Source organism: Lineus longissimus, chromosome 15 (genome assembly GCF_910592395.1).
Source record: "Lineus longissimus chromosome 15, tnLinLong1.2, whole genome shotgun sequence".
In the NCBI taxonomy this organism is placed as follows: Eukaryota; Metazoa; Nemertea; class Pilidiophora; order Heteronemertea; family Lineidae; genus Lineus; species Lineus longissimus.
The window spans coordinates 12696007-12721532 of NC_088322.1; the positions used below are offsets into that span (position 1 = coordinate 12696007).

The following is a 25526-nucleotide window of genomic DNA, read 5'->3' on the forward strand; positions in this document are numbered from 1 at the left end:
CGGGATCGGGAGGTCGAACAATGGGATAGGCGTTCACGTTGGCGTTTCGGGGTATTTGCGAAAATTCCCTAATTATTGTGCATCTTGGCCCGCAATGCTGTAGGAGAGCTCGATAGTGGTGACGCAAACGCATGAAAGTCAGGATGATTTACTGGGGGATGTCGTCGTCGGTTAAGGTTTCGAGATCGAGCGCGACCAGGGCCCCAGCTGGCAGGTGCTGCCATCTGAGCTAAGCAATTTATCGTATTGCAATAAAAAACGTGATAATACTGATCACAGTTTAGCCATCTGACATTAATCACGCTTTCACGGGATTTGGCTTTTTGTATTTCCCGCGTTGCGTCATCCGGAATTCCTCAGTAAAAATACGGAGGATTGCCGGATGGAAAGCGATCTGACCAATCAGAACTGTCGGCTCTAAAGGTCGTCGGCCATTTTCGCTGTCTATCTTTTTCGGTAATTTGCCTCCGACTATGTTGAAAAATGTGAAAATAAATTGTGAAGTTCACCCCTGATTTTTGCGGATGCACTGCAGGACGATCATTTTATATATGATAAACAATGCTTGTAAATATTGAGAAGATACACTGTGCAGTATTCTGTTGAGCGGCGTTTCAAAACGGTGGAGGGACCTCACCCAGGCCAAAATTTGCGTACATTGTGTCTGATGCACTACAAAATGTACAGCGAGTGTCCACAATGTACAGCACCAGAATTGGCTGATTTGATGGAATTTTGTTCATGTGACTTTACAATTGATCCATATAACCATACTCTTGTGCGGTGAATTAATACTAGGAAAGAGAATTGGAATTCAAACTCAAAGACAATTCGATAAAATCTAATCGACGGCAACACACCGACGACGCCGTACTCCACTCCACGGTATTGACGGAAGGCCTACCCATCAGTTGGACATTGACAAAGGCTTTATTTGTTTCGTTTACATGATTAACACTTTGACCAGGCTATAACAGTCTAAACAGTGCCAAAATCAAAGGTATAACAGACAAAAAAGTAGTCTACTCCTCTGGACCTGTTTCATTTGTTAGACTCTCTGCCGCTTGATTCATTCATCAGAAAATTAAAAGGAAGACTCAAAGATGGGGAATAAACATTCGTGCTGCTTTTTTGGAGGCGGGAGTGGTGGGAAGAAGCTGCATGAAGAGATCTATCGTCCTGAACTGGAGCAGCACGAAATAATAGTCCGCCCAGCCAGCTCCACAAATTTGCAACACATCAGTGAGAGGGAGCCTGAGGGTAAGTTCCTATCCTATGTCTTACATGTCATGCATGTTGGGCTGTTCTCATTTAAAACTCATAGTTCTTATACTAGCCATGACTCTGCACTCTTCAGTGATATGGTCACAGGCATGACACGCTTTTCATGAAATGTAAGTCAAGTGTGTCAGCTGACAACAAACTTGATGGAAATATGAACCATGTTACAATGTACAGCATGTACTTTAACATGGGGTCAGTTTGTTGGCTATTGTTTATTTGTGATTTTTTGTTTGACACAGTTATGTTAAACGCATTATACAACAATAGAGTACAATTTCTGAAAAAAAAATTTTTCTGACATGATACAATGTACATGTAGTTTCATACATTATTGTTAGTTCTCTATTACTCCAAGCTTAAAATGAATTTGATTCGTTACGAGTTGCAGTGCCCTTCAGCAGCTACATGTATCGTCTATGGTGTGATCAGCCTGAGGGGGGCGGGGGGGGGGGGTTGCCTCTCCATGTTCATGTACCTGTCGCTGCAGTTGCTGTCTCTTTCTGCTGACAGAACTTACATGTATAACTATAAACTGCAAAAGTAATGATGCCAAAATAGGCGTTGTCATATATATTATAATAATGAAACATTTCTTTTTTCCACAACCTTGATTGTTTCATCATAGTGTCTTTCTTGTCTTGACATTTCAGACACAGAAGGGGATCCATCAAATCATCCAAAGACAGGGACGCTATTTCTTGTTCTAGCCCTCAATGAAATACAGAAAAGTAAGTGTACCTTGACGCATCACCCACTGCTTCAAGTTACCCAATAGGCCTAGTAACAACCAGCTCAAAACTTAGCTTTGTTAGTCCAGGTAGAGAAGTATGAGAAGTCCATGTTCCTGTCGATTGTGGACTGCTTTTTAAAAAAGCCTTAAAGTTTACAATCCCCATCGGTATGACATAGTTAGATCACATTCAATGATATATATCCATTGAACAATAGCACTTATTTTGTCAATAAATGACCTTTTTTTGGCTGTGTTTGGGGACTGTTGTCTGCAGTGTAAGGGAAGTGTTCCTCTTCGTGGTAAAAATGGATATGCAGTCTTTAAGGGTAGGGTGGCAAACGCGTGGCCTACATTTACATGTAAGTGAGGCTCCACCCGAGCCGTCAATCTCAATCAGTCATTCAACATGTATCAATAAAAAAATCATACATCGAGTACTTTGTGAACAGTGTGCATGGATTATGTACTATGTTGTGAGTCGTCTACAGTCTTGTTTTATTGTAAATCATGTCATCGTCAGGGAAAATTCAATAATCCCGATATAAATCCATGAGTCACGTAACATCGTGGTCAGTTGGAATAGATTACCATGTGCATGTACATGTAGTGCTTAAAACAGCATTGGATGCCACCCTCGCCTCTGATCAATGATTCTAGCCGAGTAAATAACATAATAGATTTAATAAACATGTACATGTACGGTACATGTGTTAAAGACATGCAATCAGCATCACTGACATCAAACAAAAACATCTCAAGAACAATGCATGAGTCAAAGGATGATCTTGTCGAAGTCCTGTCTAAAAAATGAATTCGTGATTCTGTTTGTGTTTGTGTTCCAAATTGACTCTGTATCTAAATTACTGAAATGTTGTTCAGCTTTTACAAGTGTGTATGTGATAAGATGTCTGAAACAATGTTAGTACAAAATCATTAAAATTGATCGACCTTATCTTGTGTACAGCTTTAATAGAATAAGACTGCATGATTCCTTCACTGCATTATCAGCTGGTGAATGGAGGAAATCAGCAGTTGGCCGTCACCAGATGCCCAGGTTGAGCCATGGCCCTGTTGAGTCATGTTGCTGGTGCACTGGTGCAGTGTATCTTGAGAAGTAAAATGTAAATTTTGTGGTCAGAAAAGTACTACTTCAGCTGGACCTGAATATCCAAGCAAAGCATGTCTGTTTGAATGCAAGAATGGACAGATATCAATTGTTAGTTTTATGCAAAAAGATTACGCTCATTTCTACATAGTTTATTCAAACACAGCACTGCTTTTTAGCCAGAAAAATGCACTGCTACCTGTTCAACTGGTGATTCATTGAAATGGAATGAACCAATGCGATTTCAAGAATTTTGCACAAATTTCGAGGTTTTTAACAAGCAGCATTCATATGTACATGCATGATGTCTTGATAAGACATAAAGCCTCGCCTCACCTGAGTTCTTGTGTAGTGAACTTCAAACTATTGTTGCTAATAAAACCCAGTTATTAGACAATGTTATTTCGGTCTTTGCAGATCACAGGCTAAGGAGGCGAAGTCATTATGATAATCACGTAAGTCAAGGACACAATATTTTTTATTGCAGTTGAATGAAAGAAAGAAATCTACTGAAAAGTTTCAGATACACCAGGGTTAAAGTGTGAAGTTAGATGGTATTATAAACCTCGACCAAACTTTAACTTTTAACTTTTAGGAAGACTTGTTTGCTCGTCAATGCATTCTCCTCATGTAGGACTGGTCATCCCCCAAAATGTAGAGACTCAAATGGAACTTGTTTCTCCATTGCAGTTTAATCGTCATCACGGGCCTCTCGGGAAGAAGTACAGCTCCTGCTCTACAATCTACATTGATGATTCAACAGTCAGCCAACCCAATTTGAAAAATACGATAAAGACAGTTGCACTAGCAATTTACTTTCACATAAAAAATCGAGATAAACGAAATGGACCATTTGGCACCACGCAAACAGTGCGGTACCTTGATATCTTCGACGAGAGTAAACATCCTTTATCAGTAAGTCGTGGAGGTTGTTTGTGTTTGTCTTCTTTGGTATTGTGTGTATCACTGCAGTTTGTAGTTTGAGTACCAGTATGGGACTCTTGGGAAGTTGGTAACCTAATCTATTTTCGCTTCTATAAAGTCAGGATGGTCCCACTATTAGCACATGGCTGGCACCGTGATTGTCAAATGAGCACATCTTCTGCCAGGCAGAGAGGAGTCCATTACACCATGTAACACTGACACTTTCAATTATCCTTCACCTTGCAGAAAGACATGGTGCCTGATGATTACAGCAGCCGAGACCCAGAACACAAGGCCATATATCGGTTTGTACGGACGTTATTCAATGCGGCTCAGTTAACGGCTGAGTGTGCAATTGTCTGTTTGGTAAGTTAACAAAAAGTATAAGGTCTCCTCCGATTGTTTGATATGGGCTCTTCACCTACCAGATTTTACCAGCTAGGCACGACTACACTAATGAAGGGGGCTATCAGACTGAGAACTAAACTGCCCTGCTGACCCCAACATTGAGCATTTTCAGTAACAAAAAGGCCAAGGTGAAGAATAACTGAGTATGTCACGTCGATATAAGAAACTTGTCTTCGAAAACTGAATGTTATTTATTTCCTTCAGGTATATCTCGAGCGATTATTAACCTATGCAGAGATTGAGATCTGCCCTGGGAACTGGAAACGTATCATTCTTGGCGCTATTCTTTTGGCATCGAAGGTTTGGGACGACCAGGCTGTGTGGAATGTGGATTACTGCCAGATACTTAAAGATATTACCGTTGAAGATATGTAAGTAAATTAAGAGGGGCGGTTACGTTCTGTGGTTAATTGTCGAACTGATAATCCGAGCATCTACTAGGTCCTCTGTCATAATATCTACATGATACATGTATCAAATCACGCAGTGCATTATGACGCAGTCTGGCATTTCGGAAGTTGAGGCTCTGTGAAGAAGATTTCCATGAAATATCACTTACGTCTAGCAATATGTCTTCTCTTCCAGGAATGAACTTGAACGCCAGTTCCTCGAACTGCTACAATTCAATATCAACGTCCCCTCCAGTGTTTACGCCAAGTACTATTTCGACCTGCGGGCACTCGCTGATGCCCATGATCTCAACTTCCCGCTGGAGCCGTTAAGTAAAGAACGAGCATTGAAATTAGAGGTACACGTAAGTTATTACGTCTTGATGTTGTCTGCATGAGTGTACAGTTTTCTGTGTTGGTGAATCTTACAAAGCAGGTCTTCTTTTGTTTGTATCACGTAACAACATGATTTATGAGCTATCTTGCTTTCTAACAATTAGTCCCTGGTCAAACCTGAGTGTTTGTCCAGCCTCGGCTTTATAAACATGTGTGTTCACACATGAGGGGTATCACATATGCATGAGGTTATGGGTTTTGGTTGGTTGTACCTTTTTGTGCTGAATGTTGATTTGTTGTTCTTGTGAGATGTTCTTTGTGCGGCCTTCTGGTGTTGGTAATTCATACTAAGCCACCTCATTGTTCTGTTTCAGGCATTATCAACTGTGTGTGCGGACAAATTACGAGAGACGATACGAATTGAACTCAAGCGATCAACGAGTCTAGATGGAATGACTTTGTTGCCAAAAATGAGCAAAGCAATCATATCATGATAATTCTTAATAAATTAGGTCGAAGGTCAACTCTTAAGGTGACCTCTTAGTCAAGGTCGTGTATTAGCTGTGACCTCAAAGGTCAATATAAGTGTTGAATCAACTGGTTCAAAGTCAGCTGCAGTGGTGCGACCTTCAAAACAAGGTCAAAGGTCAATAAAATGGAATCGACAGGTTCAAGGTCAAAGGTGCGACCCTCGTTTGAGGAGGTCTGTGATGTGATCTTGCAATAAAGGTCTGGTTCTTTGGTGCGACTTTATGCTCTTGTTCAAAGGAAACTTTTATAATTGAATGTGGGAAACGGATTCAAATCATGTGAGTATTGCATGAATCAACAGGGCAGCCAAAAGGGTCTGGTTGCTGTGAAACCTCTGCCAATCATTGTCAGTGAGGCTATTTCTGTTGGGGTAGCAGAATTTGCTTGGTCAAGTAACCGATATTTCTATGTTTGGTGGTTTTAGTTTTAGAATAAAAGAGATTTGTCACAGGAATTCCTGTTTTGTTTGGTATTTTACTGGCTACCCTTCTGGGCTGTGAATTACAGGCATTAGAATACTTGTATTTGTGCATTTTTTATTCACAGCTAGAGACAGCGGTGTGACGTTACTGACGATCACCACCTGAGATCCTAGTCGATGGAGCCCATCTCAATGTTGGTCAAATGCCACGTTTCACAGCACCATTTCTATGTAATTTGTACAGTGTTTGTACATAGGTGAGGTTTTTTGCACTCTAGATGTTTGCATACATGTATGCATGGTTGAGAAAATGCACACTTAAGATTTGATCTTTGTGAAGTCCTCAAAATGATTGTGTGAGTCGTATGAACTTCCTAAGTTGTTTTAATGCTACCTGAAGCCTATGATACTCTAGTTAAACGACAGATAACGTGATGCTACTAATGAGTTTCTTACGAAGTAATTAATATTTGGATCAGTTTTTCTCAGCGGATGCGTTCTTAAGTCCATGTCTCAATCAATTCTCAAGCGACTGACAAGTGTGAAATAAATTATTTAAAGGTTATGTTGTGCACAATAGCATTCCGCGAAGATGACGTCACTGCAGCTGCTGCCCTCTATTTCCCCATCGCTGAATTACAGGCAATGTCGGACAAATATGCGGTTTCGTATTGGATTCAGGCTTTCTAACTAGGGCAGTTAGATTCAATCTGGCACATGTCCGAGTGTTGGAAATACAACATAATTGTTCTGAATATTTCTCTCTCTCACTCTAGGTATCATTCATGCTAAAAACAATGCAGGGTCAAAGATAATTGACTTTGAAATAAACTCAAATGCGTAGAAACAAGTGTCGATGTCCGACTGTCACGTGACTAAAACGTCATCAATATCTTATGCAAATGACCTTGTGAGCTATAAATAGTAACTTCGCGGGATGCTATTGGTTAAGGCCTGGCAAGTAACTTATTATTTGTGTCTGACCCAAAGTGCCTGTTGTTGCCAGAGTGGGGGCAATGTGAAATTGTGATAATTTGCCATGTGACAGAACATTGACAATTTATCCATTGCACCTCTTCTGTCAAGTACGTGATGGACTCGGGGTCGATTTGGCTCTTAGGTGCTTTGAAATGGCTGTAATCTTTGCTTGGTAGAAATAGACGGTTATTTCCCGACTTGCTGATGATGGTTGGAAGTATGACTGTTAAGTGCCGTCTTCAGCTGGCTGGGGAAAATGGCTGTATTATCGGTAATGAGATTTAAAGCTGCAGGCTATTTATTTTAAATTACCAGGGTAATGGTTCACAAAAATTTCCCCTGGGGAAAATCCTTTGCAGTTATAGAAGGTCGGTAGAAACTGACAACTTGTTTACTTAAGAACCTTTGAGATTTGTCCTGGGTTGCTATCTTAACTAGGTTTTTCCAATGTTTGACGTCGGGAAATTAGCCCCAACAGTCCTGGTACCCAACACTCTTAGGGACATGAGGTCTTTTCCAACACTGTCCGCCGATAGGTCCCTGAAGTCCCTCTTGTGGTGTTTTAGTAATATGTGCTTCAGTTGGGAGGAGAAAGTCTGTCTGGGCATAGTCGGCGTGTGGTAATTATGTGATTTTTCTACAAGTTATATTGCATTTATGTTTTTTCAAACTTTTTTTTACAATACAAGGATTGAGGATGTTCACAGCTAGCATGGCTAGGGTAGGGCAAACCTCAAAATCATGACCTCAAATATTAATGCTTTCGTATGTTACCTGGGCTGTCAAGGGGGTATTTTTTACTTGAAAAGTGGTTTTCATGTGCCAGGCATAAGATATGATCACAGTTTGGTAGGTCAGAAGTAGGCCCACTCAAATGCTTATCACAGATTTTGTAGCACAAAAGTGGTACTTCGGAGGGTTGGCAAAGCTTCTTAAGCGAATGCCAATGCCTACTGTTCAATCTTCTAATAATGATGTCTGAATTCAGGTTGCTGATGACTTTGTTATCGATCTGAAAAGTTTTGCCATTTCAGTGTAATTCCTGTCTTGACTGGGTCTGGTTACATTATGATTGAACCAATACGTCTGGTTCAATCCTTGTAGAATAGCCACTGTAAATTAAATGTGAATTTTTGTATAATTCATGAACTTGTAAATGTATGTATTGTTTCGCAATGCAGAAATGATCATAATATATATGAAAAATTGTGAAAACAAAGTTGTTTTATTCTGTTCCTTACATTCCTCTGCGAGGCATTTCGCATCAGTCAGAAGACAACCGCATCAGAGCAGTCAACAAAGACCTAGAATGTCCCCCCCCCCCTGTTTGAGATCGCTGAGCCACTGGAGCTCGATAGTGGTGATGCAAACACATAAGTTGGGATGCAGAAATCGTTTCCCTTCGATAGATTGAGATATTTTTTAACCATATGTGGGCCTTGTTCGATTCACATTGGACAGGACCAACTCGTATCTGACAATGCCAATCTCAAACAAAACATGCCTCTTTGCTTCATCAAAATACTGTCATCAGTACGTGTAGTTGTGCTCTGACCCTTCTCTGTCCGACAAGCCTCGGTAGGGTCCTGCGCCCAGCATGCCTGGTCTCCTGGTAGTGCCATCTCTCGTGTTGCCTTTACCATGTTTACCTGTAGTTCCATCCTCCAACCAACTTCATTTTCTCCTACTTCACCAACAAGTGAGCAGGGCCTGCATGGCATTAAACTTTTATCTGTTGGAAGTTGCCAAGCCCGGGGGAGGGGGAATGTTCCGTTCCTGAATGCCGATATGGACCACAAAACTGCAAGGACTCCGGTGAGGGCCACCCCTATTTTAGTGGGATTGTGGAAAATTTGGGAGGGCCAGAACATTGTGTTGCAATTGCCACTCTCCGCAACTGCCGGTCAGGAATCGGAATGGAGCCTTTCTTGAAACAGGATCTCGGGACAAGTTTCCCTTCAAATAACTCGAGATTGGATCCTTTTTTTCCATACAGTAATTTATTATGATAAGAAATACATGTACTATTAGTACTATTTACAATAACGCTCTGTTATATTTCATTATTCTTATTTACACTAACAACATACATGTTCTATACACATTTAGGAACAATTTCTTGCACATGGTATGCAAAATCTGTCGATAAACGATGGCAAGGAATATTTGGACACAAATCCAGAATATGATAAAAATCAATTCCTCTTGATTTGAAATACAATCTATAAGGACGGATTCAATTAATTCAAGATTTGACAACGCATTTTTACAAATCACAGAAAATTTTAGTACACTGGTCAACATACATTGTATACCTGTAAAGTTATCACAAAAAATTCAAGTGCCACCAATTGGCAACCTACTGCACTTGTAACATTGACGGTGGAGTGCTACGTATCACTTTTGTGGGCGTTCCAGGCTTTCTTCTCATCGCCGGCTGAGGTTGTGACATTGCCGCCTCGTAGGTTTTCTGGAAGGAGAGGGAGAGTAAATATTCAACGCAAAGGTTGTGATTTGTTTTAGAAATACAACTTAAACGATTGCACAGAGGGATGTGGATTTACCCTAACATGCGAAAGGCATTGTTTCTGAATAGGGATCATTGCGGCACATCAGGCAGGCCATTTGTTTTGGGTTGGAGAGCACATGGGGTATAAAGTTTTTTTGTTGAATTCTGTACAACAACAACAGATGTAGAGAACTACAATGCCACCTACCCTTCTTTCTGTTCTCATTTTAGCGTTATAAAAAGCAGCCGAGTCGGGATTCTCCAGCAGTAGCTCCATCTGGAGGCGATCAAACTTTTCTTGTTCATCTTCGTACTGAAGAAGATAGAGAATACTTAAATAAAACTTCAATTACTTGAATACGCATACGACTTGACTTTTTGAGAAACTCCAAAAGTTGCTTCCATAGCCACAAAGGCTTTGGCATGGATTGAATAGACAAGACTTACTTACCAACGCCCCTGGTTGGAGTGTGCCAGCCCTCGAACCATAACCCTGGAGGGCACTGGTCTGTAGCTCAATACTGGAGGAGTCCAGGAAGCATTCTGAGTACCAGGTGTCAAATTCTGAAGAAAAAAACCCAACAGTAATATTGTAGTAAATTACCTACATGATGGCCCCTGCTCTGGATCTGAGACTTAGAGAAAATGATGCAAAATATTGTTTCCAATTTGGATAAGGTCTCATGCTCTCTGAAGCTGCATATTTGGGTTCATTGTTGGCACAGTTGACAGTATTAAATATATTAGAAAGGGTCACGAAATATTGTGTACTCTGCAATGAAATATCAAGTATCCTTGATGCATTATAGCATAGCAAACATAAGAACACAAAGTCAATGCACATACCGTGAATAAGTTTCTGTCTGCACTGATCCACCAGTTTCTGACAATATTGCGCCTCCGACTTGAGATGTCGGAGTTCGTCTGCATCCTGTTTGTACTGAGCCTTGGCCTCCTTCAACTTCTTCACTTCGAGGAATTCTTCTTCTGTTATGATGATTTCGCCCTCCTCGTTGAACATAATGCCTGGAATGATAGGAGCATTAAAGACCTGCATCCAGAAAGGAAAATGTCTGACTGGGATATGTGGGAGGTAATTTTGGTACCACCCAGGAATTACTATATACAGAGTGGTTCTGAGCAAGTCCCTTTGACCTTCAACATGAAAATATTTGAAAACTTTTTTGAAAAACAATCTTACCATTTGCCTCTCGCTCCTGTCTGAGTGCCTCTAATCTCATTTTGGTGTTGTCGATCTTGACTTTAGTCATATTGATCTGGTTGGCAAGCTGCGAATACGCCTTCTTCTTTGCTGCATGAATTTCTAAAATACAACAAAAATTGGTCAATGTTCACCTTTTTGGGGGGGGGGGGGAAGGGCCAGAGTAATGAATGGTGAGCTGAAATTCTATGAAGGTATTAGCAGAGCTTTCCAACCTACCCTTATTTTCATTGAGAATTCGATTAATTTCTGAGCCCCGTTCCTGCTTGAATTCTTCAAACGCCACTGTCCTTGGTGGAGGTGTGCTCGGCCGTTGTTGCATTTGCGGCTTCACTATCTTGTCGCCTCCAGAACTAGAGGGTGTGGTTGTTTCGCGTTCTTTCTCCGTGCGTGAGGGCGTATGTGGGGTTGAGGTGTCCTGGTCTCGCCCACTGCCAGGGCTGCCAGGACCCTTCATGCCAGTAGGGCTATAAAATAATTGGTTGAAATTATAGAAGATCGCATACTTTTGCCCAGAGAAAAACTGTTATCAATGATCTTGACCTTGACCCTGACTAGATATTCATGACAGTGAGTAACATTCCAGAAAAACTTGCCATAAAAAGAGAGAACGTACGAATGATCCATCAAATCTGATACCCTTCCATAAACTTGTTATGGCCTGTAGGCCAATAGCTATGGTAGTAATTTGAAGAAAACCGAATTAGCTTCAAAACATTGTTATGGGCCAAAAAGATTACCTTGCTCTTTCCTTAGATTTCTTCTTCATCTCTCGTTTCTTCGCATTCACAACCGATGATGGCTCGGCCTTTCCTGACTTCGGCAACTGCCCTACACCGAAATTCTGTCGATCAGGCTCTCCGACCAACTGCATATCCTCAACAACAGGGGGTCCTGTTGGTTGCACAGGGGCTACAGCAGTGGGATCAGCCCGGTCCATCATAGTATATTTCGCCCGCAATCTTTCTTCCACATCTCGTTCGACTTGTAGGTAGATATCTTTAAATGCTTCGAATACACCCTGAATTTGTCGCACATTTACAACCTGAAATAAAGAGTTAGGTTTTGTCAGGGAGAGGTTTCTGCTTTCCATTGATTACAGTCACTATGTCAATGTTCAGTTCGAGGAGGAGTTGTCATTAATATTTGACCTAAAGGCCCACAATCTTCAATTTCTGAAACCATAACTAAGATTAACTTGCTGATTTCAAGTCTATATGAAACAAGGGAACGAACACATTTTAGCCATGAAATCGGCATTACAATCTTGCCCAGCTGTGCAATCATTTATGAACTTACATCTAGTTGCTCTAGTTCTCCCTCAAGATATTTGGATACTTGCTGAGTGATCTCATACTTCTGCTGCTCTGACAATGGGTCGTACAAGACGTGACTGCGATTGTTCTACAAGAGAAATGACCATACATTTAAAATGCTGATCTAAATGACAGCAGGAGGCCCAAGGGTCTGGCACTCTTCTCTGCAATCTCAGAAGAAGTTACCATTATTTATCATGTGAGGAAGTGTGTGTAGCACCCCAGTGCCTGCACACTGCCCCTAAGGTTCCAATCTACTCCAAAAGTTTTTTATCAAGGATTTTCCTTCCCCAGAGTGGTTGCCTACCAAAAGAAGGCCAGTCTGCCCGCTTTCCCCTTAATTGGGGGTTGGTTTCTCTCACGTTGCTACATGTAGCTGTGACACAGGCCAATAACTTACCAGGGTGTCATGCATTGCTAGTTCATGTTTCAATGCATCTACTTCCTTCTCCAACTTCTTCACCATTATCTACAAATAGGAAACAAAAACCTGACAAATTTAATTGCTCAAAGTCAATAGATAGCACTGCAAATGGTAGAACAAAAGAATAATGTCAAGCTCATCATGTAATTTGGCCTCTGAAGACAAATGCTCGGGAATCATTTTCTACATGAGAGCAGATTTCGTCTCGAACTCCGTCTTTTCTTCACTGAATTTTGAATTAACGAAGACTGCTAGAAACGTAAACACCGCTGTCTGAGAAAGAATCAAACCGTTTTAAAGAGCAAGTACATTGGAACCTCTCTCAGTCTTAGCGGACACCCAGGTAAACATGACAGTGTCTCCATAACATTTGTCATTGTCATTTGATAGGACCTCTGTAATCAGGGCACCTCTGTGTCAAAAACCACCAATGCTCAGTTCCAAAGGTTTCCTTATAAGAGAGGTTCTACTGTACATGTAACAGCATTGCAGCATAAAACAGATTTAACCAAACAGAGCAAAAGTTGTAACAAAGAACAATAAACAAGATTACTATGCCGTTTTGTCACGGTACATACGGTCCTTTTAAAATACCTCACACGACCATTATCCAAAATCAGCATCTTGAAAATTCATAACGAGAATTGAAGTTTATATTAGGTTTTAAAAAACTGTCAATGTTATGATTGACTACTTCTTCATCTACAGGTAACAGTTAATTACGCCCAGTGTAGGATCTCTGGCATTGACACTTGGGTAGGGCCCACCAACAGGTTTTGGTCTCATGGCCAACAGACTTTCAATTTTAGTTCCCATATATCCAAGTTTATACCAATTCCGGGTTCTCACCTGGAATCGAACTCAGGACTAAGATATGGTTGTAAAGCTAGTGTTTTTTCCCCACACGGCTCACTGGACATTTCTGTGCGAAGTGAATCAATGTGAATGAAAGTGAAATCGGCATGTCGTTCTACTTACCGTTGGATCGTAGTGCTCATTGACAGCAGGTTCACTGTTCACACACATCATCCTTGTAGCGAACCTTAGAGTTGATATCTAAAGTGAGGAAACAAATTGTTATCAAAAATAAGGACCTTTTTTTGCTATTGGCAGACACCTTTATGATGGTCACATAGTTCTTGTGTGAAAGAGATTGTAAAAAAGCAATTATGTATAACTATGAGAAACCATACATTAGCCTTGAGCATTAACCCATGATTGGCAGGAAACTACCAAGGACTCCGATCAAACTTACAGTTTCCTCAATTTGTTCCTGCTCTCCCCAGACATTGGCTATCAGTACAGTACGACAATTCCCTCCAATCGAATCCTTCAAATAGTGCGTTAGTTTCGTCTGTCGGAATGGAATGTGATCTCGGCGTCGGTCGGCAAGCGCTATGATGGTTTGCTCGAGAAATGTGAGAGACTTATTGATGTACATTGCCTCTTGTTGTGTTTTACCTTCAGACTACAAAAGAAAATAGAGAAAATGTTTGAAGCTGGCTAAAATAATTTGGTACAAATGAGTTTTCTTCTGATTGGACCATGGTCCTGCTCTGACCCATCCCACCAACGTTTCTGGCAAAAAGAAAATCAGCAAGTCAAATTTGATACCTCACTGTCAGCATTAGTTGTCTCACCTAACACCACCTAACACCATTTAGATGGAGCGGCCTGCAGTCACTTTGCCTTTGCTGCCTAACCTTGGTTTTGGCTCCACTTGCGGTGTGTTTGATGAGGCAATACCTCCAGTTCAATTGCAATTCCTTAATTCAATGAAACTAACCTTCGTTTTTCCGAGCCTCTCTGAACCGGCCAAATCAACAAAGTTGAGTTTGGCCGTGGTATACTTGGCCTCTGACTGCACTCGGGAACGACTCTGAAATAAAAATTTTTTTGCAAGACTTTTCCCGACAAAATCAAAATAAACAATGGTAGTGAAGGTAGAGGATCAAACTCTATTGAGATAAAATTTACCTGCACAATAATATCGAGCATCTTTGCAATAAAGCAGCATCATTTTTCTTTTTCATTCCCATCCAACTCACCTCAATATAAACAGTAAAGATGCAATGTGACCTCGATGAGGCCTTGTTCAAGCTATGAGCGGCAATCGCTCGGTTTGTCTCGCCTTCAAACAAAAGATTCAGACATTCCTCCTCGTTTTGAGCCAGGTGACACGAAAGGCCCTTCACATAGACGCCATGGATGTCCTCAACGACGGCCATGGGAGAGACGTTTGCGGGGGTGTAGGATTCTGGTAGCGAGGCGAGAAGATCAAACATCGTTTCGTTGTAGATTTCTAGGTAAGACACTCTGAAATAATGATTACACATCATTCCTTTTTCACTTTCAGATGTAGGGAACAGAGAGAATTACATATGTGATCCTTTTCGTGCTGCATTGCCCAGGAAAGGACTACAGACTGGTCCATGAACTGAACCCAGGGTCACTTGAGACAGATTGTGAGACTGTAACTAGTCACTATAGATTCATGCACTTGATTGGGAACAACGTTTACATGACGTAGTGTTGGCCGTCGTTACGTCACCATGCATTTTACATTAGTGTAACGTGACGTGACGCGACGTTTTCGTAAACGTTGGTCCCAATCAAGTGCATGGATCTATAGTGTGAGTCATGTGCGAGTGAGACTCAAACTGATGCTTACCTGACAGAGATGGCACACTCGGGCCTGTCCTCGATCTCTCTGTAGATGTGGGATAAAGCTCTTGGAATGATACCGCGGTGTTTGTAGTTCTCTGTTGCGCCTGTTATGGAGAATGTCTTGCCTGCGCCCGTCTGGCCGTAAGCCATGACAGTGCCTGAAATAGCAGATTAGGACATGAATGAAAAGGTTAGGGAAAAGACTAACGGGTAAACTGTCAAATAAAATCTAAGTAATTGTTGGTACACTTTGTACAATCTCTTGGCTGTCTGTAGTTTGTTCTCAACCAGGGGTGTGCTACAGTCACCTAAAGGCTGAATCAAGCTTATATTCTGAGAACTCATCTGTAGAAATTTACCATTGTAACCATCAATAGCAGCAGACACTACATCCTGTGCACACGTCTCATACATGTTCTCCTGACTGGCGTTATGGAGAATGCCGTCCATCTTGAACGACCAATCAAGAATCTGATTGTTTACGACACCTTTTCTCGCATCGCGCTTGCAGTGGATGTTGACGGTCTGAAAAAATGAGATGAGTAAAATATCGACCACATTACTGTTAATCCAGACAGAGGTATTCTTGTGGTTTTTATTTTTGTGTTTGTTGTCTCATTTGCCAAAAATTGTGAAAAATATATTGCACAAAAACCAAAATCTCATTGAAATAACTCTGACAGAGTTGTCTTGCTGAAAAAAACAGATTACTTACCCGGCCATCTGACTGGAGGCCGATGGTGTCATGAGCAAAATGAGAGGTTGGGCGTGTCCGCACCCAAACCTTCACCTTTTTGCTCCTGCCGCTACTCATTTTCTTGGCAGAGACCTAGAAAATATAACAACAGCGCCCATACAATTGGTGAGAATCTTACATAGTTTTGAAGTTCATATAAAACACCTCTGGTTATCCATTGGTTTCAATGAATGAGACATGACATGGTTGCCATGAACCTTGCATACGGTGCAGGGTAAAATGTAGCTTGGAATTATGAAAAACAGGGAATGTCCTGGACATGCATAAGCATGAATAAGTGTGAATGAAGCTTCAATTTTTTTATCTAGATTGACTAAAACAGATAGACAGATGTGACACGAATGATTTATCAGAAAAAACCACAGAAGGAGTGGGTTGCGATAGTCTAAAACAGGTCAAAACAAAGACCACAGTAGTTATAATACACACATTTCAAGCTGCCCTTCAGGAACCCGTGGTACAGTTACATCACTCATCAGTTCATGCACTTGATTTTGATTCCATCGGAGTCTGGTTAGTGATTACATTAGACAGTGATACTGATGCGTCTACACACTTTTGCTTTGATGAATGTGTCTCCAAAAAGGTTGACACTTTTAGTAACACTCATAACAGGTTTACATGTACACAACCTGAATCAGTGAATGTATTGGTAGTGTTAGAAACATGGCTAACTATCACTCAGGTGTTAAGATTTAACTGCAAGTGCAAACAAACCTTGTGTTTCATCCTCTGAAATATTCAAGTGATTGAAATGTATTGTAACTAATGTAAACAATCACATGGCTCGGTTTAATAGCTAAAATAGAAGGGTGTGTGTCACGTTGTCAGCAGCTGTCAGTCACCGGGTCAGTATCGGCCATTGTATTGTAGCACCAGGCTGATTTTCACTATGAGTATGACTACAAATAAGCAACTGCCAACTCTGTTTGTGTCACTTTCACTCTCACTGAGACTGACTGTGAGTCACTGAGTGTGACTTGACTGTCACTTTCTGTCCGCAGGCCCACTGACACCATGTCCACAGTGACTCGTGGCGAGTGACCACGCGTGACACTCACTGACACCGACAGTGACAAGGTACCTACAATACAACACCATAAGAAAAGTCTGTCACTGCTACATAGAAGTGTCAGTTAGGCCAACCAGGAACAATGCATTTCATTATTCCCCGCAGCTTTATGAAAACTGTCACACACAAAATGCACTATAAAATGCATGCAGCAAAAAATAAACACAGCAGTCTAGGCCTACAGAGCGATACCGTAAGCGGCGAAATGACTATCCTTTGCATAATTAACAGTAAGACTGTTTGCCTAATTGAATAAATCTATCTCACCCTTTGCTACAAAAGTAATCAGACTGAGAATAACTTTATATGACTCCGGGAGAAGACTTTGTTACATGCGAACACCTTCTCACGCAAATTTTGTTGTCCTGTTGTCATGAGCACTGCGCATGCTCAGACACAAGGTTAGTTCCACTTTCTGTTGAAAGGTGGCTATCAAGTGCGATTTGTTCCATCCTCGATGTACACTTCGAGGGATGTCGGAGTTCTTCAAGAAATAATAGGTGACGCCACCATTATTTTCAGACATACGTTCATATCATGGGAAATACGAATAGCCTGGATCCGCTTCGACCAACACTTCGTCCCTAAAATTCTGTTTTCACTCAAGGCAAATCAATGCAACTACCGCAGCTCATACCAGCTCCTACCGATAGTCCCCCTTTAAGAAACCCTTTTCAAAACACCTGGAATTGTTCACCATTTGAACTGCGCACGTGCGTTTGTTTACCATTTCATTTCCCGCGAAATCTCAAGATCACATGACCTGCTAACGCGGATTGCATTTTACATTGACCAGTTGACCCGCTGTCCATCATGGATCAGAAGGACCGCTGTTGCGAGCACTCTCCGGCATCCTGACGTAATTGTCTCTCCGGATGCATACAACACGACGTCTCCTCACGCAGTAAGTCATGTAAGTAGACTATGTATCGAGTGAAACGGCCTGATAAATCAGGATGAGTCTTTAATAGGTGGATTTTAGATTTTATTTTTAAAAGATTTGTTACTTCAATTTAAAAGAATAACACTAACAGCCCCCCATACTCGGCGATATTGCCGATAAACCATTCGATGTGGATAAGGATTCATACTGGTGATAAACAATTCGATGATTGGGAACTCAAGTTAATGTGGTCACTATCGGGGGGGGGGGTATGGATTCATACTGGTGATAAACCATTCAATGATTGGGAACTCAAGTTAATGTGGTCACTATCGGGGGGGGGGGGGGGGGGGGGGGGGTATGGATTCATACTGGTGATAAACAATTCAATGATTGGGAACTCAAGTTAATGTGGTCACTATCGGGGGGGGGGGGGGGGTATGGATTCATACTGGTGATAAACCATTCAATGATTGGGAACTCAAGTTAATGTGGTCACTATCGGGGGGGGGGGGGGGTATGGATTCATACTGGTGATAAACCATTCAATGATTGGAAACTCAAGTTAATGTGGTCACTATCGGGGGGGGGGGGGGGGGGGTATGGATTCATACTGGTGATAAACCATTCAATGATTGGGAACTCAAGTTAATGTGGTCACTATCGGGGGGGGGGGGGGGGGGTATGGATTCATACTGGTGATAAACAATTCAATGATTGGGAACTCAAGTTAATGTGGTCATCGGGGGGGGGGGGGGGGTATGGATTCATACTGGTGATAAACCATTCAATGGGAACTCAAGTTACTGTGGTCATCTGAGGGATGTGGATTCATACTGGTGACAAACCATTCATTTAAATGAGAACTCAAGGGATGGATTCAAGCTGAAGATAAACCATTCAATGTGATCGCATATTATTTCAGTAATCAGAGGAATGATGGATTCATGCTAGAGTTAACTATTCAATAGGAACTCTAGTTTATCTCCTATATTAATTCTGAGATGACCACATTAACTTGTGATTTGACTGAAATAAATCATTGAAATCGCTCATTTCTGTCTCATTGTGCATTGCCTGCCCCCCCCCCCATGTTGATGAATTTGTCATAGTCATAATTTTACCCCCCAATCAAGAAAATCAAGTGAAAAGTCTGCAAGCATTTATTCTATTTTTATTTGCATTTGCTATTCTAAATTGTTCATGAATCTTTTTAATCCAAGATATTAATCCCCAAAAGAATATATGGAACAATTGTATCTAGCTGTATCTTGTTGAAATCAAACAAATCAAACCAACAACATCATGACTTATAACAGGGGGTTAATCGATTAGTAGGCCTACTACTCGTTTTTGACTGAATTCTTTGAAGTTTGGCAATGAAAAGTGTGAATGAATGGCTATCATTCAGGTTTGCACCATTTTTCCCTTTGGTTTTTATTGCAAGAATCTGTTTTAACTTTTAGGAAAAAAACAATTATATATGAATTAAGGAAAAATAATCAACGACCAGCAACACTATTGATTAAAGGTGGACTATAGGCAGGAGCATAATTTAGCCATTTTCAGGTGACTAAAATACACAGTAAGGGCCCTTGGTTGATCATGTCAGATTCAGCACTAATTAGAAATATATTCCTCGTACAAGCATGAGTCATTTCGACGTACTGTGCGATGTGAGAGACCCCTGTTGGTGACTATGTGTAACTTTATCTTGCCTGCCCAGCTGCTGCCTACATTGTCCCTTTAACACCCTATACTATTTCTAAATCAGCCCCACCCAAATCAAACTGGTCACTTATTTATTAATGGCCAATCACATTACCAACTTGGATTAGCCATGGCCATCTGACACCTTTGTTTAATTGTTTGGAGCCACAAAAGACTTTGCCAACCTTGAAAGAATGTATGGGAGTGTTACATAAAACCACTACCTGTCACATTTTATGCCTTCCAATGCTTGCTTTGGCTTCAACTGTTATGTGCATGGTGAACATTCATTGTAGCAAGGTGCACATGGTTTTGCTCGAATTTTGACTTATTTCAACATCTGAAATAGCAAAATTGCTTGTGTTTTGCACAAATCTTCTACAAGGTGGGTGTCACATTATGTCTAACTGAATCTTGACGTTATTCATGTTTTACTTGCGTAGGCCAAAGGGATATTTGAATAGGGCAACTTGTCTTTGTCTTTTCCCCTTGTATTTTTCAATACAGAGAAAGAATCTACCTCCAAGAACCATTTTAAGGGTTGACCATAGGTACCGTCATTACCGCTAGACCTTATGTCGACTTATCGGTGGTAAATATCATTCCCTAAGACAAGTCTCCATTTTTCACTGTTGATAACTCCTGCCAGGTAATCTGTCAGGCGCACCATCATAAACGGGTGGTCAATCAAATTGCTCGACACAAAGTAATTGAATGACGGCCTGAATTGATAGTGCCAACCTCCGGATCAGGTTACCCTTCTTCCTGTGACCTTAAAAGGTTGGTCAAGTCAACAACCCCGATCATAATATGTGATTACCCCTTGATATCCATCTTGACCCTCAAGCCTTGGATCCACTCCGCCACCCCGACTCCGTTACACCAAGTGGAGGTAACGAGCCCAAATTAAACTCTGATGGTTCAGAATGTTAATATCAGACACACCCACCATAAAATTTTCATCACTATATATAGCTACACCCTTCAAGATTGCTGCCTGGAACCCAAAAAGAATGTAAAAATTCTTGAGATGAAAAATAAATCAAGTACACAAAATTTTAGTCGTCAAATTGTCCCCCCTAGGAGAGATGGATCGAGGGACTTATGGACAGACACCACATGAACAGCTATCTACTTAAGATCACCTGAGCTAAAAATGAAAAAATGCTCTTAACTTAAGGAATTTGGAACTATGCATTTGTGTCTATTTATCATTACAGATGGCGTATACCTTGTCGGCAATTGCAATGAAAGATACTCGCTTGTGTAGTTTGTAAGGTGAAGGAATAGGTATGTATAATATAGTATTATAGATTCGGACTTTCCGATTGGATGAGAGGTGCCACTGTAAAATGACAAAAGATATGAAAATTGCGTGCTTTTGCGAAAAGGAACTGAACAGTACAATCTGGTCACTAAATCAGGAGGCCATATTTGAAGCGGTGATGCCATCTCATTGGTTGCTAGTTTTGGGTTGATCATGAGTTTTGAGAAATGAACTGCTTACATTGTTTACATTATAAATACAAGGCCGCAGCTGTTGTTCTGATGGTCCCATTGGATTTTACATACAAACTACTGGCTATTCTTACGACAGTCATATTCACTTTTGTGTCGTAATCCTAAACCTAACCCAGACCCACCCTTCCTCCTAGCACTTACCCAAACCCTAACCCTTCCCCAACACCAATCTCAACTCCCTAATTCCCAAAATTGCATCCTTGTTATAACTAGTCGTAAGAATGGCAACTTTGTATGAAATAAAAGAAATGAAGTCTATCAATTCCATGAATGAAACGTAATTCATGACTAAAAATGATGTATTTCAACATCATATTTAGGCAGTAATTTCATGACTGAAAACACTAGACTTCCTGTAATAGTGCATTATGCATTTGTTCCAATTTATCATTACAGATGCCACAAACCTTGTCCGCAATTGCAACCGAAGATTTTTGGATGAACCGCAAGACGATCAGATGAAGGGTATGCATCAAGTAACAACTTGCTCAAATTGTTGATTGAGTTATCACTGTCAAATTTTTTTACCATTATAAGAATAAAATAGTAAAACAATGCTATTGAAGGCCACAAGTGTGTCACTCTTAGTTACAGCAATCTGCCAGCAAGCTATAGAATTAACTGACAAGGCTAATGGCAGATTTGCCTGCATTCAGTGCTTCGGTTTCAAAGCAATATCACGTGGCGAAAACTGATAGAAGCCACACACTGCGAGTTGAATATTGTAAGTATGACTCAAGTGAAAGATATAACAAACTATTAAGCAAGTCAAACACTTGTCATCAATGAGGTATATGAACTAATACTGAAATTTAAAAAATATCACAAATCACATACAACTTTTATCCCAATTGCAAGGACCTTTTCATGTGCACTTTCCTGAGAGATAAAGGATTCAAAACTGTCTTGTCTATATTTTGCCATTTTTTATCCCTAGAATATTCTTTTTATAAAATGCACAAATAAAGCCACTGCTACACAATGTACACCAAGTTTTGAACATGTTATATAGATTGACAGTGACGCCTCCATCAGCAATTCGTGCGAGTGGATGTTCAAAAGTCGTAACCACAGTATATGATGTGTGTGTGTGTGTGTTTGAGACGGGATAGGAAAAGGGTGCGGGAGGTCATGTGGGGGGGGGGGGAGACAATGGTGACCGTTGTGAGAGTTGGAAGTGTGTCTGATCACTGACTTGCTAATTTTGTAGCTATTGTTGTTATTCTAGTTGTTAGAGTAGTTATCGTAGTTATCTAGCTATCGTAGTTATCTAGCTATTATAGTTGTTATTCTTTTGGTTCCTGCTTATCATCTATTTAACCTATTCAGCTTTCAGTTGTCCAGGCCAGGCCAGGTGACCAATGACGATGATAGATCGGGTTCGATTCAAGCTATACGCTTGGTGTCTTTGGTTATCGTGACTGGCGACTTGAGTCTATCTCATCTCATGTCCAAAGCGCGGTGGCTGGGTCCCAGGCATGCTTGCCACTTTGTTCTGCGGTCCTCATCTAAGTTTCGACGGTGATGACATGGACTTAGGTTCAAGGAACGTGTTCCCCTTGAGTCATTGTGGTTGATTGATGGGGGCAATAAACAGTTGCGTGTCGCTAGTCATTCAATTGGTCCCCTTGTTTTAGAGTGTTGGCGGGATAAGTCTTACGACTGTTAACAATAGTAAGCAATAGCTGGCCAGCGATCCCCTACCTGATCTCGAGGGGGATGGAATGACTGGGGAATAGGCCTGTTGTTAACCTGCGGAATTTCGTCGGACGAAATGTCAGGCGTGTCCGTGTGGGACTTGTGCTAAACCAGTTTAGTACATATGACGAAGACATTGGGCTCTTTGAATAACAACAGTGTCCTTGACCTCCTTGTGCCTCACAACGCTAATAATATACACCCCCTGAAATCGACAAGACGGCGAAGAAGAAGGAGAGCCGGCCTCCAGCTCGAGAGCCAAGAAGACACTGGATGGACCCCAAGGATATGTTGCTGCCAATGTTGGAGCCATACAGGGTAAGCATCACTTTATATAGTTACGTCTGGATTAAAAGAAACATTACAAAGATGTTACAATAACTCAGAAAGAAGTATCAATCTGACATACAATTTCAACTTTTATACGTATTGGGGTGCCACACTCAATTCTGCTCATACAGTTTTGAAACTTCTTCAACCAATTTGGTTCCAGAATACAATTGAATGTGCTTTATTGAATTCGCATTAACTGATTCTCATTGAAACGTGTAGTGTGGGCGTTAATTTTGATTCATTTTGATTCCGGAGAGTGCTCTCTGTAAAACAGTTTTAAATCAGATTCAGTGCGAACGCAGCATGCAGTAGAAACACTCAGAAATTAGATAAACCCCTCAACAAAAAATATGATTCTTTTTAGGCAGCCCGAGCCAACATTGTACAAGGGATTCAAGGTCCAGGGCCATGAGGACAAGGGACACGAGGACAAGGGACACGAGGACAAGGGACACGAGGACAAGGGACACAAGGACAAGGGACACAAAAGATGATTTTGCAGTCGATCGCTCTCTGAAGGAGGTTTAAAGGAGGATGCAAGCATTGGTAACTTTACTCAAGGCGTATTTTTATTCAAAATCCTCACTGACACTGTCATTAGATGCTTGCAGTGGCATTCTGGTCATTGTTACGTTATCAGTCAAAACCAAACAAACATCGAGAGTTGTAACTTTTATAGAGGTAGCCAACTTGAGAATTTGTTTGTGGAACAAAGTTGGTTTTAAAGCTAAAATTTCGATCTGAACATTGACGACCAAAAAAGTAGTCGTTCAGAGAAAAATGATAAAAATAGAAGTTAAACTTGAAGGATGTCAACGAAATTAATGTCAACTTATACTAAGGAATCGTCCCAAATAGACTGCAGCCAAAAGAAATTATTGCTTTTCTGTGAACCCTCTCCCCTTATTATGACGAAAAACTGAAGACTCTGTCTTCGACGAATGAAATCGGCCAGGAATCATGAAGATTATGCCTGCCAAAGAGTTGGCTGATCAACATTTTCCACAAGAAAATGCTGTCAACCAAAGACTTCTTCACTCCACTTGATCCAGAGTGAAACGTACGGCCAGGGCCATTGTGCTCACCTGGCGACATGGAACAGTAAAATGGGCTCGGACAATGATGGGTGCTTTTGACTTCATTGATGATCATTTGATGAAGTTTATGAAAACGAAACCTGACACTTGTGGTGACAACCATCTCACCCAAATGAAAAGCAAAAAATCTTTTGGTTTCAATCTATTCATTTTGAGATAGGTTCTTGAGTGTATTTTTCCTGTTATCCAGCCCTCTGCAGAATGAGATGATGGCTGTCGAGAAGATCCAACTACTCAACCAAGATCTACAATTCGTGCTATGGTAGATGTGACTCCCAATGATTTTGGATGACGAAGGAATCCAACGCATATATGGTAAATATAAACAGATGACAAGATAATATATGGGTGAACACGCCATGGGCTGAGTTCGTTTCATTACAGTAGTAAAGTAGAGTCGCAAAATGGTGGATTTTATCTTCAAACTGCACAAGCAATTTCAGTTTGGAATGAGGAACCGGCGCAATTTATCCGCCGCGTGGCGCTGCAATCGATCATACCAAAACTCTCCATTTCCAATGCATTATCATGTTATTTCTGAGCCCGAAAACGATCGCTTATTTTCGACCGATTTCGGCAACGTTTGCATCTTCCTGTTTTAAATCTATTGAGCTATCAGTTTCTCAAGATAATTTTGCGGAAAATATGCGCGATGCCAGTTATTGGGCACGTTTTCTGTTGTTGAAATCCTGTGCAAAAATGTACGCAATGGTTTCCCGTGATTGACCTCATGCGACGTCAACAGACCAGAAAATGATGTCATGGCGTCAGAAGGTACGATCGATTGTGGCGCCGCCACTGGCATTTATCTTAACGCCGGTTCCTCATTGAATTGCCAATCAAGTGTCAAGTAGTAGAGCGTTGTGGTAGTCGGTATTAACGCTTTTAGGAAATTTAGACAAGAGCACATTCCTTAAATAACGTCCAACCCCTTCCAGAAACTAGCGATAATATTTGAAAAACCCACTTCAGCTGCCGTATTTTGATCGACCCGATTATTCGGGCAGAGATGCACTATGCTAACGATATCCCCATATTGCTTGAAGACTTCAGTAACTTCAGGGATATTTCGCACGTCGATTGGGAAACCTGGGACCTGCATATACCGTACTTGTGAAACCGAACGAACCCAGCCCTGAAGTGTATTTACAGGGTCTGCCAATAAATATTCCATATGTTCTGTGGCTGCACTGAAAATAGATAGGCTA

The 25526-nt window shown here is 41.1% G+C and overlaps 2 protein-coding genes and 1 long non-coding RNA gene across 5 annotated transcripts; 2 read left to right on the forward strand and 1 right to left on the reverse strand.

Annotated features, from left to right (window-relative positions):
- The first annotated feature begins 434 nt into the window (after nt 1–434).
- On the forward strand, nt 435–8292 carry LOC135499705 (cyclin-Y-like protein 1). Of its 2 annotated transcripts, none has more exons than XM_064790633.1 (8): nt 435–1260; nt 1935–2012; nt 3540–3577; nt 3813–4037; nt 4293–4412; nt 4659–4825; nt 5040–5208; nt 5554–8292. In XM_064790633.1, the coding sequence occupies exons 1-8, from the start codon at nt 1104–1106 to the stop codon at nt 5671–5673; spliced, it is 1074 nt and encodes a 357-aa protein (XP_064646703.1). In that variant the 5' UTR covers nt 435–1103; the 3' UTR covers nt 5674–8292. The 2 variants fall into 2 exon arrangements, with proteins under 2 accessions (XP_064646703.1, XP_064646704.1); XM_064790634.1 differs by having other exon boundaries at nt 5040–5202.
- An 804-nt stretch (nt 8293–9096) lies between these two features.
- LOC135500022 (kinesin-like protein KIF9) lies at nt 9097–17459 on the reverse strand. The gene is made up of 17 exons (XM_064791151.1): nt 17344–17459; nt 15963–16076; nt 15607–15772; nt 15252–15405; nt 14629–14896; nt 14367–14459; nt 13836–14048; nt 13559–13636; nt 12557–12625; nt 12140–12244; nt 11581–11885; nt 11060–11307; nt 10820–10942; nt 10465–10644; nt 10070–10182; nt 9827–9931; nt 9097–9579 (listed from the first exon to the last, which is right to left on the reverse strand). The coding sequence occupies exons 2-17, from the start codon at nt 16059–16061 to the stop codon at nt 9469–9471; spliced, it is 2430 nt and encodes an 809-aa protein (XP_064647221.1). The 5' UTR covers nt 16062–16076; nt 17344–17459; the 3' UTR covers nt 9097–9468.
- A 440-nt stretch (nt 17460–17899) lies between these two features.
- LOC135499775 (uncharacterized) lies at nt 17900–24651 on the forward strand. Of its 2 annotated transcripts, none has more exons than XR_010449338.1 (6): nt 17900–17989; nt 20890–20959; nt 21587–21655; nt 22520–23206; nt 23586–23767; nt 24509–24650. It is a non-coding gene; the product is annotated as an uncharacterized LOC135499775 (long non-coding RNA). The 2 variants fall into 2 exon arrangements; XR_010449339.1 differs by lacking the exon at nt 17900–17989 and adding an exon at nt 19984–20054 and having other exon boundaries at nt 24509–24651.
- Nucleotides 24652–25526: the final 875 nt, after the last annotated feature.